General features: G+C 41.3%; 1 protein-coding gene across 1 annotated transcript; it reads right to left on the bottom strand.

Annotated features, from left to right (window-relative positions):
- Positions 1 to 2,393: 2,393 nt before the first annotated feature.
- Positions 2,394 to 4,515, bottom strand: LOC134003630 (carbonic anhydrase 4-like). Its single transcript, XM_062442886.1, has 8 exons — positions 4,443 to 4,515; positions 4,304 to 4,330; positions 4,045 to 4,215; positions 3,733 to 3,881; positions 3,556 to 3,651; positions 2,946 to 3,024; positions 2,675 to 2,838; positions 2,394 to 2,573 (listed from the first exon to the last, which is right to left on the bottom strand). The coding sequence occupies exons 1-8, from the start codon at positions 4,513 to 4,515 to the stop codon at positions 2,394 to 2,396; spliced, it is 939 nt and encodes a 312-aa protein (XP_062298870.1).
- Positions 4,516 to 16,303: the final 11,788 nt, after the last annotated feature.

Here is a 16,303-nt window from a genome sequence, read left to right as displayed (position 1 = left end):
CCTTATACAACCGCCTTACTGAATGTTAGGACAGTAAGTATCCCAACAGGCAACATGAACATACTAAATTGCAGTCTAGCAATGTCCTTATCAAAGGTCATTTCTTAGAATCCGGAGAAGATTTGTTTATGTCTTTGCTTTAGTGGTAAATAAAAACTGTACACTGTGTTTTGTGAAATGATCAGAAGGGTATGTGAATGAATGTAGAATGTTTTCTTGAATACTTGAATGTTTTTAAGTATAGGGTCAGTCTGTCACTGTAATGCTTTTGAAATGCAGGTAAGCTCCTCAGATGTAATGTAGTTTGGGGAGGATTCCTCCTGCAGATCTGTCTGCAGGGCAGCTTAACACATTCCCTAAGATAACATTTTTTTACCAATACTTCACTGTTATGTAAATGTTTCTTTGCTTCCAGTTAACAGGGTTTGGGGAGTTTGATTGACATGTTTTTCTCAGGTCAGGCCAGATGTAGTTAAGCAATCATCAAAATGTAACAATTTCTAAGTGACTCTTTGAAAATATCATCATAAAAAAATTCTTAATCTTAGTTTGTCTTTTGTGTTTGTGTATCTTTTGTTCCTATTATCTACAACTGGCTACTGTAACTTCTTAAGCTTAAAAAAATATCTTGTCATCTCACCTCTGTCAGGCTGAAGTGGTATTCTTGCTATGCACGTATATGATGCATGACTATGACTATGACTCACATGATGTGCGGATCCTTACAGCACATGCTGGTCAGTCTCCAGTAATTGTTCCCTATGTCTCGGCCTAGATTTGTATCTTCAACAGCAACTCCCCTCCTGTGCTATGACATGCTTATCTCAGTGAAATCAAGTCATGAGTGTTGCAGCTGGTCACTAACAAAGTGGAAGTAAAGCACAATGACAAGAATGTCTGTCATATGTCACTTAGCCTGATGAACTAGTGTGCATTTCTCCTTACTCTTGCTTCATATGTTGGTTCAGACTCTCCTCAAATGGTTCGATATGAGAACAAGCTGCTCCGATTTACAGTAAGCAGCTCTGATAACTCAAAATCAAAAGCAGGTTACACATAAACCTATTTAAACATATGTAAAACTCTAATTCAGTGGTAAATAAAGTAGACTGATGCACAGGTGTGTACTTCACTGCAACTTATGCAAACCTCTTCATTTACTTGGAACACATCACTAATAATGCATCTAGTCAACCATTGAAATCTATTGTTCATAGCACATTCAAAATATACAAGGAAGTTTGCACAGGAATATTTATTCAGTTCCTGAAGGTAAATGTTAAGATGTGGTGTAAATGGCACAGGTCAAAAAATGATGAGGAATAATTGGCATCAGGTACAAATACACAAAGCAGCTTGGACCTTTGAGCTAAAGTATACCACTTTGATCAGTAAAGCAGGCCTTTATGTAATCTGAACTATAAGGGCAGGCACTCAAAGCCAGGTTTCAAGTGGCTCAGGTTGGGTACAAGTGCAACAATAGGGGTTAAAATTCTGATATTTTACAATATTAATTTAAAAACATGTTTTAAGTTTATTTGTTCTACATTAGAATAAAACAAGGAGTGCAGGAAAAGAGTAATTGACTTACTTATTTTATTTGACATTTAACAAGATTGGTTTCACAGTTCTGTTTCATGCTCAAGTGCAACACAGGACCAAAAAGGTATAAATATAATATACATCACTGATAAATAATGGTGTTCATTCAACTGAGTGACAATCCTTCATTACACCAACTGAAAGAGGTAGCACAGGTTTCATGTTGGGTGTTCAGTTTGGCAATGAGTATCTTGAGTACACTGATGTACAAGTCAGGGTATGAGCATAAATAAAATGCTAATGAGGCACTTAAAAAAATAAAATAAAAAATAAAATCTAAAAACTACCATATTCTGCAAAAACTATTGGTAGAATAGGTTATATTAGGTTATCAGGTTATATTGATGATTTCTACATGACCATTAGTACAAGTAATCAGTAAACCCAGTGCAAGGATGTACCCTTCTTCTAGGCACTTCAACACAAAGCCAAGAGCTGTGCTACCAACAAAAGGAAAACTTCTTGTGCGGAACAAAGTTAGTATGCAAATAATGCAAGCATACACAAACAGGTAAATTACAGTTTATGGATAAATAATTCATTTTAGCTAATCACTCTCCTGAAAACACTGCCTGACATTAGAGCAAAGTCAACCATCATCATGTTTATTGACGTGTAGTATTCAGTGCATACAGGTACATTTGATTAACAACAATTTGGAGATGTCTAAAAGTCATATTAATCATGTAGAAAAGGTGGATGAATGACAAAGGCGTATTCTTATTACCAACATGTTTATCTGCAGTGCAAATTGCCGAGATACCACAACAATGCTTTTTCCTTTTGTGCCTCTAAGTCCTCAGCCCCAGTGCAATGCTCAGGGTCATCAGCCCTAGAGAGTAGCAGGTGGAAGAGACTGAGCTCTTAGCTTGTGTTGTGACTGACTGGGCTGCCTGGACATTTCTGTAGACATTGGTCATTAAATGCGATGTGCTGTTGGAGATGCGTACTGTTGTGCTGAAGAGGTCAATCTGGAGATGAGACATGGAGCGAGTTAGCCGCTATACCATATGTGTTCGTCATACTTGCCATTTTAGTTAATATGAAAAATAGTTGTGCCAGAAAAACTCACCAAATCTTTGCTGACTTTAATTGTGTCCTTAAACACAGTCCAAACCACAGCCTCATTGCAATTGGGGGTTGTCAAGGAGCCAAGGTAGCGATAATACTTCGAGCGATCCACTCCAACAAGGAGATCATCCAGAGAAAACCCAGCTGCAATTGTAGCGCTCTGGTCTGAGGACAGAAACATGACCACTGAAGGAACTGTAGCTGATGCACTATAGGGATTCCAAAATATCAAATTCTCAGCTAAATTTGGAAAAAAGTTAACACCATCTTACCTTTTTCTGTGATGCTGGTCAGGTAAGAGGTCAGATTTTTCCAGCTTTCAGGTTGGCCAGTTGCATTACCTGACATTTCCTAGAAAAGAAAAAAAAGTGTACACTGCTTAATACAAAGTATGCTTCAAGGGGCTCTGGCATAAATAAATTACAGTATTCGTTATTCAAAATGCATTTACATCCCTTTTTTAATCCTTGGTATAACTTGTACTTGTGGAAGCTTAGATTTGTAGTGTGGTACCCAGTGATTACAGAATGCCAAAATGAGAGAAAATTGAAGAAAATACAAAGCAATCTTCAAAAAGCAGCTAGAGGCAGCTTTTAATTCACCATTCTTGCATCTCACTTTTCTGACAAGACTTTCCATTCCATCTAAATTGTATTAGAGAGGTTTGAAAAATGAATATTATAGTAACTAATTTTCTTTATGTTCTGAATAACCCTATAAAATGTTAATCATAATTGGGGATGTAGCTCTTTAACCAAACAATTGCTGCTGATGTGTACCTAATAAATGTATCAGGGGCCCTTTATATATTCTTTTACCCCTGCCCCTCAGACAGCTTTAGTCCACCACTGATATTTAAATTATTTCATTTCAAATTCTGACCTCAATGAAGAAACCAAGAGCAGCAAGTCCTGTGGAGTCCGCAACAGCTAGAGTCGTGTTCCCATTCAAGGATGACTTGCTGTTAACAATGTGCAACTGCGGGAGTGGAGTAAATTATTTTTAATGTAGAAACACCCAATTCATTGCTTAACATGAAATGAAAACTGTGCACTATACCTCCATGGGATATCGCTTCCCATTCACAGTGTGCTCAGATCCAGGAACACTGCTGCCATTACCCCAGTGCAAGTGGAACTGCAGGCTGTCATAAGACTCGGACAGGCCTCCTCCTGAGATCCCAACATGGCTCGCAAGAGTAACTTTGACTGAAAGAGGGTTTTAAAAAAAAAACTGAAGAAATGTCTTGAGACCAGTGCAGTGACTTGCAGGGTAAAAGATGACTAACCCAGTTCTTGTGTAGTGAGAGGGCAATGTAATAGAAAAATCTAGTCCAATTTAAGAGGGTTTCTGTCCACACCCACTACTCACCTGTCTTGCCTGTGTTTTTGATCTTTTTCAGGGCGGAGGTGCTGCTGAAGTTACGAAAAGTGAATTCAACCAGGTTGGAGTCACCTTTGGCAGATGCTGAAACTATGTTAATGGGTGACTGTCGAGTGCCATTGCAAAACTCAGCAGCAATCACTGGCCATTGAGCGTCATCTGTAAAAATAAACAAGTATTTGAGTATTTGCAGAGGAGCAGCAGCTGAGACAGGGATGTCGGCTTGTAGAGAAAGAGGGTTACTCACTGCAGCTTGCCTGATCATAACACCAGGCTGTAGGAAGAAAAGAGTTCAGTTATTTATTTATTTATTCATGATACATAGAAATGCTTTGTTTATTGTAAGACTCACTAAAGATAACAATAATAATATTAATAATACCTACCGACAGAGTCTGAGGCACAGTGGACGCCGGGCACAAGGGCACACACAGCAAAGGCAGCTACAAACCAGTTCATCTAAATTTTAAAAAAAGAAAGAAAAAAAACATTAAATGCTGGGCAAAAAAAAAGAAAATCGTAAGTTTACTAAATTTACATTTTTTAAAAAGTAGATTCCACATTGAAAGCAGCATTAAAGTTAAATATCAACTCTGTTGCAGTTAATTAAAGCAAGACCTTTCTGCTGCAGCTGTGTGCAATTTTCCTGAGCAGCTGAGTGTCTTACCTTTGACGCACCTGTCCTCCTCTGTGTTAGCCAACAGCTGTAGAGCCTCATCCTCCCTCTTTTTATTGGCTCCACACACCCAGCAGCAGGTCTGAAACCGCCTCTATTTGACATTTGAGTAGGTTTTTACGTCCCTGCAAGAATTCTCTGGGGCTGATAAGCAGAGATGAGTTTTTAGATAATTTGTTCATAGGGGGCTTTTTAAAAAGTCAATCCAGGCAAAAGGTTACATCTGGATTCCTGCCATTTAAACATAATTGATAGTAAGTGTAAATATGCCTGTACAAGTTATTTTTTTAATGAATAACAATTAAATTTGCTCACCATTTTAATATATGAATCAACAATTTAGTCGCCATTATATTTTAAGCTTTTGTCAGGGAATATAAATATTTACATCCTCTCAAAGTGTATTTTATGTAATTATTTTAAAATAATCTGTGTACTATGTATCCCTGCATCCACACAATAAAGGTTATTGTTTATTGATGTACAAGGAGGAAATGACGCAAGGTTTTGAATTTCTTGTCTGTTTTCTCCACACACAAAAACCCATCAGGTCCCAAATTAGAAAACTAAAACATTTGTTTAAGAATTTTTTTGGCACCAGGAACTTGACACGTGTTTGATGGTGTTCCCCCAGATCAAACTGCCAGGTAGTTCCTGAACAACTAAATAAAGGCCTTTCCTGGTTTAATTCCAGCGAACCAGTGGCTCCAATGTTCCACAACAGGCAATAGTTCCACAAATTCACACAAATAAAAAAATTCACACAAATAAAAATAAATAAATAAAAAGTATATGTATATATATATTATTATCTCCTAGTGTTTCTTTTATCTTAATACACTACAGAACACCACTCAACTATGTATTAAGAACAAATAGAAAACATTCCTGTGAGGCAATCAAGTAATAAAAAGAGTCTTTAAAGATGTATAATCACACTCTATACATTGCCAGACAGACAATGGACCGTTTTCAGTCAATGCAGCTAAACATCATTCCTTGCATTCTTCTTCCTTACAAAACCCAGTGCTTACATTATGCAATGCAATGTAATCACTGAGGTGGATATTCTGGGTCAGGCTCTGTCCTAGTTCCATACAGCACAACAGTTGTATTCAGTATGTACCATGTAACCATTGATACACAAGAAATCTATGTGCTCTACCATGTTGTACTAACAGGAATCACTCAAACTAAATTTGGAAAACTACTGCCAATTCAACTTCCAAAATGACACTACATAGATTTAATTATGATTTAATGTTGTATTTTCTGAAGTATACCTGGGGCTGAATCACTACATAATCAACAGTTAATTTACTGAAAATTTTAGCTCCTGAACTTGTGTGCAATGTTCAGTGGGACACTAGTGTATATTAAGAGCATCCACAACTTTTTTGAAGAGACATACTGCAACTACATACTAAAATCTTAGAATTGCTTAGAATTAAATAGTATGGGACTTAAAGGGGCCCAAACTAATTTGTGTATAACTGAGTGTTATTTACCAAATTAAACTATATGTAGCCTTGAAATGTAAAAAAGTGTTGAATGCATTTCTTTCCTCATAAAATAAACCAGATTATCTTATTATTTTAATTTTGCATTGTGTTCATCCACCTTTACTAGCTTGCAGTCTTTGTTACTGCCTTCAGATCAGTGCAATAATGCAAGACCATTGGCAGGGAAGTGTATTGTGTCATCTGTGTGCACATATATCCTTGTGCAAGAGACTAACAAAATGGGGATCCAATCATAAAACAACTGTTCCAAAGCACTACTAGAGGTCAGAAACTCCACAGTGCACCTTTAAGACCTTAGCTACCAAGTTTGAGCTAAATATTGATCTGACAACATTTGTATTGTAGCCAATAGTCTATCATCTCACAGCCAGAGGGTTCTGGGGGTGGAGGGGAAGGGAGTGCGGGGCTGGGACATAGGACTGAGGAGGGGTTGTTGCTGTTCAAGTTTTTTTCAAAGTGCTGTGTGAAATGCAAGAAAGGTGAGAGTCGCTTTAATTGGTGACATGCAAGTTAGGTGTGAATGTGAATGCAACTGTCTCTGTACTGTGTCAGCCCTATGATTGCTTGGCGACTTTTCCAGGATTTTCCATCTCTTGCCCAGTGTCAGCTGAGCTTGGCTCCAGCTCCCTCATGACCCTCTAAAGAATAGAGGACTGTTTTGGTTTTCAGGCCCATTCTTTCACTTTAGTTGAAAACAACTATACTGTGTGTGACTAATAAATTCAAAAAGGTGTCTATGAACAGACTAAATCAGGTTCTGCTGGAACTGAGGAGCCAGTTGACTGTGCCTTACAGCTCAATTAAGCTCACTCTCACATTGTTCACGTGTTCTGAGCTGCTCAGGAGGAAGTACCACCAAGTAAAATAGCTTGAGGAAGGCTCTGTCAGGCGGTCACCTTTATGCTACTGGTTGTCTTTCAAACATGAGAAGATTGACTAATTGTTTTTAAAGCCAACTAATGGTACTATATATATTCATATGTAGCCTATTAGTAGCTTGTTTCTCCTTGATATGAGCTAACTGGGCCTTGTATTGATCAACTAACATTTGAATTGCATACGTTTGACAGACATTTTCCACAACAGTCCAACAGCCCGGAGTCATAGTAGGGGTGCACCACCTTTTTCAATTTTAGACCAGCTTCAGGAGCAGAGGCAGTCGTCAGCAGGGCCCATTAATTTCATGGGCAAGGCATGTCGGTTACCTTTCAGTGTCATTGTGGACAGAAACTGTCATGAAATATACACAGCTACAGTTCATCTTGGTTTCATAAATATAGGGCAAAAATGCCTCTTGTTAAAGCCTCTGTTTGAAGGCTTTAATGGTAAGAGTGACTGAATGAGGAGTTCAAAATGGTTCTGGGACATTTCTGAACCTTATTGTGTGTTTTTTGTGTTGCCATTTATTTCTTTATGTTACCATTGTCTGTTTTTTATTAAGAAAAATACATTTTGATAGGTGAGTTTCATGTTTTTTCTACAAATGTGTTCTTGATATCTTGAATTTTATAGTACATCTTATTTAGTTTATAATTGGATAGAGGTTGTGCTGATTTGGAGGATATGAAACCCTTGATGGTACTTTAAGTCTTTTAAAAATTGTCAAAGAAAAAAGAAAAAAAAAAAAGAAACAGATAATGACATATACAATGCGAACAGTAGGCTGTGGTAGGCTCCAAAGGGTTAAAATGCCTTTTAGCTTTACCGAAACAGCTCAACATTTAAGAACGATGACTAATTGCAATGTATTACATCATGTAATTTGTAGGAGGAACAAACAACCTTCCCAGAGCGGAGCAGAAACTAATCTGCCGATCACTTGCTTCATTGCACCTGAGTAATGGAGCAAGTGGAGCATTATTTAACAGGGGAGCAAAGTTAAAGTCTTTTTTCTTTTAAAAAAAACTCATCATACAGTGCCCATAATCAGGTGATTATATCGACGATCATTTTACTATTTTCAGCAAATGATAAAAACAAGTAATTAAAAATGTTAAATTGAGTTGAAGCTGCCACTGATAGTTTGCCACAGCATGCTTTGGTTGTAAATCAGTCTTTCAATCCAAACAGGAATCTGACTGTTTACAAAGGTGATAAACATGTCATTAGTTTAACTGTATCATTGTGTGTAACGACCTCAGACAGGAAGGAGGACTCAAACGCTTAACTCGAAGGGAATTTATTAAACAAAAAACGCTCTCAAGGAGGATGATAAAGGGGAACAAAAAACGCTCACTTGGACAGAATGAAACAAGGCTTCTCGGGCTGCATGACGGTGACGCTGACAAGACAAAACGAACTGACACAAGACAAGGGAGACAAGGACTATTTGAACATGAGGTAAGGGGACACAGGTGGAACCAATCAGGGGCGGGGTTGACAATCACAGTGGAGGGAAGGCACACAAAGGGAGGAAGTCAGGATCTGAAACAAGAGGGAAAAGGTGAGTACAAAATAAAACAGGAAGTGCATGACAGGACGGGACATGAGTGACTTGACTAAATTAAAACAAAGGACCAACACATGACACAAGACAAGACATTAACAAACTTGACGAGACATAACAGTACCCCCCCCTTCTAGGGCCGACCCCTGACGGCCCAGGACTCCCAGAGTGGGCATAAAAGTCCCTGACCATACCCTTGTCCACAACAAAACGTGAAGGGATCCATGAACGCTCCTCTGGACCATAACCTTCCCAGTCCACCAAAAACTGTTTCCCACGGCCACGGTTACAAACCGCCAGGAGCTTCTTAACAGTATACACAGGCCCGCCACCGACAATCCGGGGGAGCGGAGGGGGGGCGGCGGCAGGCACCAGAGCACTTTCCCTGACCGGCTTGCTCTTGCTGACGTGGAACGTGGGGTGGACCCTCAAGGACCTGGGAAGGCGTAGACGCACAGACACAGGGTTAATGACTTTTGATATGGGAAATGGACCCACAAACCTGGGAGCCAACTTCCTGGAGTCGACATGAAGGGGCAAGTCCTTGGTGGCTAACCACACCCTCTGGCCAGCCCTGTAGGGAGGAGCTGGCTGTCTGTGTCTATCTGCAGCTGCCTTCATCCGAGCTGAGCTCCGGAGGAGGGCCCGCCGAGCACCGGCCCAAATCCGCTGACAGCGTCTGACCATGGCATGAGCGGAGGGGACCGTGACCTCCTTCTCATTGGCAGGGAACAGGGGAGGCTGGTAGCTGTTGACACACTGGAAAGGTGAGAGACCTGTGGCAGATGAGGGAAGGGTGTTGTGGGCATATTCCACCCAGACGAGGTGGTCGCTCCAGGTGGTTTGGTTCTGGGAGACAAGGCATCGTAGGCACGTCTCGAGCTCCTGGTTGAGGCGCTCAGTCTGCCCGTTCGACTGTGGGTGATACCCGGAGGACATGCTCACCGTGGCACCAAGGAGCCGGCAAAACTCCTTCCAGAAGCTGGAGATGAACTGCGGCCCTCTATCTGAAACGATATCACTGGGAAAACCATGGATCCTGAACACATTAATCATCATGACCTCTGCAGTCTCTTTGGCAGAGGGTAACTTGACAAGAGAGATGAAGTGCGCCATCTTGGAGAAGCGATCGACCACTGTCAGGATGGTCGTATTACCCTTAGACAGCGGCAGTCCTGTTACAAAATCCATGGAGATGTGGGACCATGGTCTTTGAGGGACTGGCAGCGGGTGCAGCAGGCCTATTTGGGCCCGAGGTGAGGCTTTATTTCGTGCACACACGGGGCAGGCCGCCACATATTCTGAGACCTCCCTTTCCATGGTCGGCCACCAGAACCGCTGCTTGATTACATAGATGGTTCGCTTGACGCCTGGATGACATGCGAGCATGGACGTGTGAGCCCAGTGGATTACCTTGGAGCGTAATGACAGAGGGACAAACAAACGGTTTTGTGGACACTCACTTGGTACTGGGCTCACATCATTAGCCTGCTTCACCTCTGATTCTATCTGCCATGACACCGCTCCAACCACACGGTTCAGTGGAAGGATTGTTTCGGGTTCTTTGGCAACAGGTTCAGGGTCATAAAGACGGGATAGAGCATCTGGTTTAGCATTTTGTGAGCCTGGGCGAAAAGATAGTGTGAAGTTGAACCTGTTAAAGAACAAGGTCCATCTAGCCTGACGTGAATTGAGCCTTTTAGCTTTCCTGATGTATTCAAGGTTCTTATGGTCGGTCCAGACTATAAAAGGTTGTTCTGCCCCCTCCAACCAGTGCCTCCACTCATCTAGAGCTGCCTTGACAGCCAACAGTTCCTTGTTTCCCACATCATGATTTCTTTCTGCAGGTGTCAACTTACGTGACAAATAGGCGCATGGATGCACCCTGTTGTCTTCGGCGGACCTCTGGGATAACACTGCCCCAATGCCCTGATTGGACGCATCAATCTCCACCATGAACTGCCGCTGGGGGTCCGGAACCGTGAGCACAGGAGCTGTGGTGAACCTTTCCTTGAGGCACCGAAAGGCTTTCTGGGCTTGGGGGGTCCACTGAAAAAGTATCTTGGAGGAGGTGAGTGCATGCAGTGGTGCAGCAACAGAGCTGAAGTTACGAATAAACTTTCTATAAAAATTGGCAAATCCCAGGAACTGTTGTACCTTTTTTCTGCTGTCCGGAGTTGGCCAATTAGCCACCGCACTGACCTTTGCTGGGTCCATCTGTACCTTGTTGGCCGTGATAACGTAGCCCAGGAAGCTGACAGTAGCTGCATGGAAGTCACTTTTCACCTTTGACATAGAGCTGGTTCTCCAACAGCTTCTGAAGGACTTGACGAACATGAAGCACATGTGACTCCTTATCTGGTGAAAAAAAAAAAAAAAAAAAAAAAAAAAAAAAAAAATCAGAATATCGTCGATGTACACAAACACAAAAATGTTCAAAAACTCTCAGAACATCATTCACAAATGCTTGGAAAACAGCTGGAGCATTGCATAGCCCAAAAGGCATGACCAGGTACTCGTAATGACCATTAGGAGTGTTAAAACCCGTCTTCCATTCGTCTCCTTCTCTTATCCTGATGAGGTGATAAGCATTCCTGAGGTCTAACTTGGTGAAGACGGTGGCCTTTTGGAGCAATTCAAAAGCAGATGCAATTAACGGAAGCGGGTAACGGTTCTTTACGGTGATGTCATTAAGAGGGCTATAGTCAATGCATGGCCTGAGTGAACCATCTTTCTTACCCACAATAAAGAAACCTGCACCAGCTGGAGAGGAGGAGGGTCGGATTATTCCGGCCTTCAGTGAAGAGGTTAGGTATTCATCCATGGCCGCTCTTTCCGGCCCAGAGATGGAGTAGAGACGCCCCTTGGGGATGGGGGCACCAGGTAACAGGTCAACGGCACAGTCAAAAGGTCGATGAGGAGGGAGAGACATGGCCTTCCTCTTGTTAAACACATCTTTTAAGTCATGATAGCATGAGGGTACATTACATAAATCTGGACAGTCAATGCTATCAAGTGTCAATGCCCCTGCTGCGTTCACTTCCTGGGCTCTCAGGGATGTTGGTCTGCCTCACCTGATTAACTTTACATGAGTGTGCACAGTCTCCTCCCCACCCCTTGATTTCCCCTGAGCGCCAATCTATGTGAGGGTTATGTTTTTTAAGCCACGGAAACCCCAAAATCAGTGGATGCTGTGCCGAGTTAAACAAATGAAACTGCATGACCTCGGTGTGGTCGTCTTTGAACGTCACCTGAATGGGTTCAGTACAATGAGTCACTCTAAACAGTCGACGACCATCCAAGGCACTGGCAGTTACCGGATGGGTCAGAGGAATAGTCTTAACCTGGTTCTGTCGAGCTAAGCTCCAGTCCATGAGACTTTCGTCTGCCCCAGAGTCAATTAAAACCCCATGAGTAACTGTCTGGTTGTTGATGGAGAATTTCACCTGGGTCAGTTGACGAGGAGGAAAGGCGGAGGTAAGCCTGCTCACCAGCACCCTCCTCATGGCTGGTGAGCTCGACCCTCTCCCCGGACAGGTGGCAAGTTGATGGCCTGGCTGGCCACAGTAGAAGCAGCATCCCTCTTGCAGACGACGCCGTCTCTCCTCTGCAGTGATTTTGGTTCCCCCCAGCTGCATAGGTTCCTGTGGCTCTTGGGGAGGCCGCATTCTCCCAACACCTCCTGACATGGGAGACGAAGTGGCCCTTGAAGGTTGGAATCCCGGAGAGTAACCTTCGTGACCTGGAGGACGAACTGCAGTCCGACGCCGATCTCTCTCCCTTTCTCTGAGCCTGTTGTCCACCCGAATAGCCATTGCGATGGTGGCTTCCAGGTCCTGGGGGAGCTCTAAAGGTGCTAAATGATCCTTTACGGGCTCAGTAAGACCATTCATGAAAGCATCTGTTAGTGCGGGTGTGTTCCACCCACTATCTGCGGCCACAGTGCGGAACTCAATGGCATAATCAACCACCTGGCGCTGGCGCTGTTTGAGCTGCATGAGGACCCGAGAAGCATCTCTGGCAGGTGAGGAGCGATCAAATATTTTACTTAAATTATCTTGGAAATCTGTGAGTGACTGACAGATATTAGAGTCTCTGGACCATTCGGTCGTGGCCCAAGCGGCGGCTCGGCCCGTTAAATGGGACACAATGAAGGCAACTTTAGCTTGGTCTGACTCAAAAGCTGCTGGGTTGAGCTTATAGTGCAGGTCGCACTGGAGAAAGGTTCTACAGTCACCTGAGTTTCCAGAGAACTTCTCAGGGGGGGCCAACCGCGGGGATATGGAGGCAACTGGTCCAGTAGGTGCCGCAGCTGGATTCTCTGCCGGTGGTGTCGCCGGGGGGGCTGTGCCTAGGCGCAAAAGGACTTGGTGTAGTTGACCCGCCAGGTGGTTAACCTGAGAAGTGACTGAGGCTTGAAAATCCTCCTGACGCTTGGAGAGTTCCTCCACACCCCGGCCGACGGTGCTAAGCTGCGTTGCATGCTGATGGATCTTTGTGACCTGTGCAGCCATGGAGGTTTGGAGATTCTTCAAGTCAGCTGAGTCCATTGTTGGTCAGTTCGTTCTGTAACGACCTCAGACAGGAAGGAGGACTCAAACGCTTAACTCGAAGGGAATTTATTAAACAAAAAACGCTCATTTGGAGGACAGAATGAAACAAGGCTTCTCGGGCTGCATGACGGTGACGCTGACCAGACAAAACGAACTGACACAAGACAAGGGAGACAAGGACTATTTGAACATGAGGTAACGGGATACAGGTGGAACCAATCAGGGGCGGGGTTGACAATCACAGTGGAGGGAAGGCACACAAAGGGAGGAAGTCAGGATCTGAAACAAGAGGGAAAAGGTGAGTACAAAATAAAACAGGAAGTGCATGACAGGACGGGACATGAGTGACTTGACTAAATTAAAACATAAAGGACCAACACATGACACAAGACAAGACATTAACAAACTTGACGAGACATAACATTGTGTCATTGTGTAATTATGCCCTTTATAAGTGTAACATGGCTATTAACAGGGCTGATTCTCAGTGGGGTGTAAGTGGTCAGAAGGTCGATAATGTAAGATGGGGAAAGGCAGCTCAGTGATTTAAAACCAAACAATACAATTAATTTTAATGCCAATTCTGAACACCACGGGTTAACAGTGCAATGAGATGAGAATAGGGAACATGTGCTCACATTTTTGAGATCTTGTAAGAACCCTGTTGCAATATTTTGTGAAAGTTGAGATGGTTGATGGATTTCTGTGGCAGTGTGGCAAATAATGAGTAACGGTAATCTAGGCTAAAGCATTAATGAAAGTTTGCGCATCACTAAATGAAAGAAATGATCTAATCCTTTTTAATTGATTGGACCATTTAAACAATGAACAGGTCTTTTACATTTGAAAGTATTGCAACACAGGGTTAAAGGTGTAAATGTAGTGTATATTACTGATAAATAATTTGTTTGATTGAGTGACAATTCAATCCATTACGCCAACTGAGACAGTATCTGCACTGGTGTATGTATTAGGGCAGGAGCAAAAAATAAAGACTATGGTTACTAATAAACCAGACCTACAGCAGTCGCCCATCTTAGCCAGTGCTCTGCCAGACCTCCAGCAGGATGACAAAATTGGCTAAAAGACTGAAATAATGGAAATACTAACCAACTTGCATGGCTGCAGGTAGGAAATATATGTGCTGCCTCCTTGGGGCCAATACAGGCACTGTAACGCTTCAAGGATTGTTCTTCTACATTAGAAGAGTCAGACAAAATCAGATCTTGCTGAATAGTTAAAACTGATGAAGCATATGCTCTTTTGAATTTCTAATAATTACCAAGGAAATGTTTTATTTCTAACTTTCTAATGTATATGATATGTAGATCTGATGTATATAAAGGAAGGAACCAAAAAGTAAATATTCTTACAATTTGTTAGTTTTTTTGTTGTTGTTGTTTTAAGGAAATGTATCACTGATTCATGGTGCCACGTAATTTTTTATTTTTCATTTATCACCACAGTTTTTTAGTTGTTTTTTTTTACTATACTTGAAGCTAATTCTGTTTCTCCCAGATTTATTTTTGTTTTGTTTTATTCTGTTTGTTCAGTTACTAATTTTTCATTGATTTACAGGTCTTGTGTTTTCTTACATTTATATTTTTCAAAAATCATAAAAACTTAAATTACAAGAGAATTGTTGTCTCTACTTTTCTTTTTTTTAAAATGTTGTGTTGAAATGTTATGTTTAATGACACACTGAGTTACTTTTCTTGTTGTGTTTTTTGAAATGGGTTTTGTGAAATGTCGAGCTTCCTCGTCTTCTGTGGTTTTAGAAATGTTGCGTTTTCTGATTAGGTGATGTGTTTTTGGATTTCTTATATGGTGTTTTTTGTTGAATTGTTTTGTGTTTGGCACTTCAGAGCCACCGTATTAATGTGATAAACAAAATAACCAGATCTGTCAAAAAGCTTATAAAATGCATGATAAAATTGTTCAATGGTGTTATAAAGCTTTCCTACTCAAATTCTTTTTTTAAGAGCAGTAGAGCTTAACTAACTTAACTTAACTAACTATTGTTTACTTCTCACTCTGTACAATAGAAATAGAATATACTATTCAGGAATAAATAAAAAAACTTAAGTAAGACGTAATAAAGTCTTCTATAAGTTTGAGCTTTCCTGGCATAAAAACAATGTTTGAGCACTTAATAAACTCTAGGTTGTTCAGTTTATTTATTATTTCAGTAACCCTCCTGCTGTTATAATGATTATTTCATTATATTTAGTGCCATTCACAAAACCAAAAACCAAAAGCCGTCGTCAGCTTCTGCCTGTATTTTCAAGGACTTCAAACACACAATTTAAACTTTCTAATGCAGGTCCCCAAATCAGGATTTACGTTTCCCAGTAATTCTATTTAAATACAGGTTTTTAATGTTGCATTAAAACTTTTTTTTGTCAACCCCTTATAATAATCTGACTTCTCAAGTTTATTTTTACTTTGATATTGTGCAAACAAAGTAAACAATAATCTGCAACTCTGTGTTGGTCAGGGAGTGAATGCATGGGCTTATCAGAGCTTGTTGCTGACTGAAGCATACTTTCTGAATGCAGCTATGCAGGGACTATAAAATCCAAAATAACTAGCTGAAAGTGATGGAACTGTTGAGTTGAGTCATAATTCTGGGAAATCTGCAAGCAAGGGTGGGGTGAGTCTAATCACAAAACATGTGTTTATATTCTTTACTGATTGAATGTCAATGTGTTTGCCCATGGTGCGGCTGCCTGAGAAGTCTGTTAAGTCCCATTGGTGACAGTAGTGCTTACATGGCTTTTTACAGAGTTTAGACTGATCCTGATTATTGACTGTTGTGTATTTTGACCTTTACAAGGTGTGGTAGTGTTTACTAGTTGTAGTGGTGTTATATTAGGTTGCATTAATGTTTTTGGGTCCCAGGGAGGTTAATATCTGGCCGAACATAGGATGTTCTCTGTTTTTTTACCTTTAAGTGTCAAACATTTTTCTAATACATATCTTACTGTGTCGTGATAGTTCTCAAACCTGATTGACAAATGTTGTGGCGGCATAAAGGTTTGATCAGATA

This window comes from Scomber scombrus, chromosome 21 (assembly GCF_963691925.1).
Source record: "Scomber scombrus chromosome 21, fScoSco1.1, whole genome shotgun sequence".
In the NCBI taxonomy this organism is placed as follows: domain Eukaryota; kingdom Metazoa; phylum Chordata; class Actinopteri; order Scombriformes; family Scombridae; genus Scomber; species Scomber scombrus.
The sequence above is the reverse complement of the archived record's forward strand: the minus strand, read 5'-3'. Positions and strand labels throughout refer to the sequence as shown.

Excerpts from the sequence above, each read along its gene's own strand:
- LOC134003630 (XM_062442886.1), bottom strand. The coding sequence starts at position 4,515 with ATGAACTGGTTTGTAGCTGCCTTTGCTGTGTGTGCCCTTGTGCCCGGC. Across the intron at positions 3,025-3,555 it reads CTCTTGGTTTCTTCATTGAG|GAAATGTCAGGTAATGCAAC; the intron begins GTCAGAATTTGA and ends TTTCTTTTCTAG. Across the intron at positions 2,839-2,945 it reads GACCAGCATCACAGAAAAAG|ACCAGAGCGCTACAATTGCA; the intron begins GTAAGATGGTGT and ends TTCTGTCCTCAG.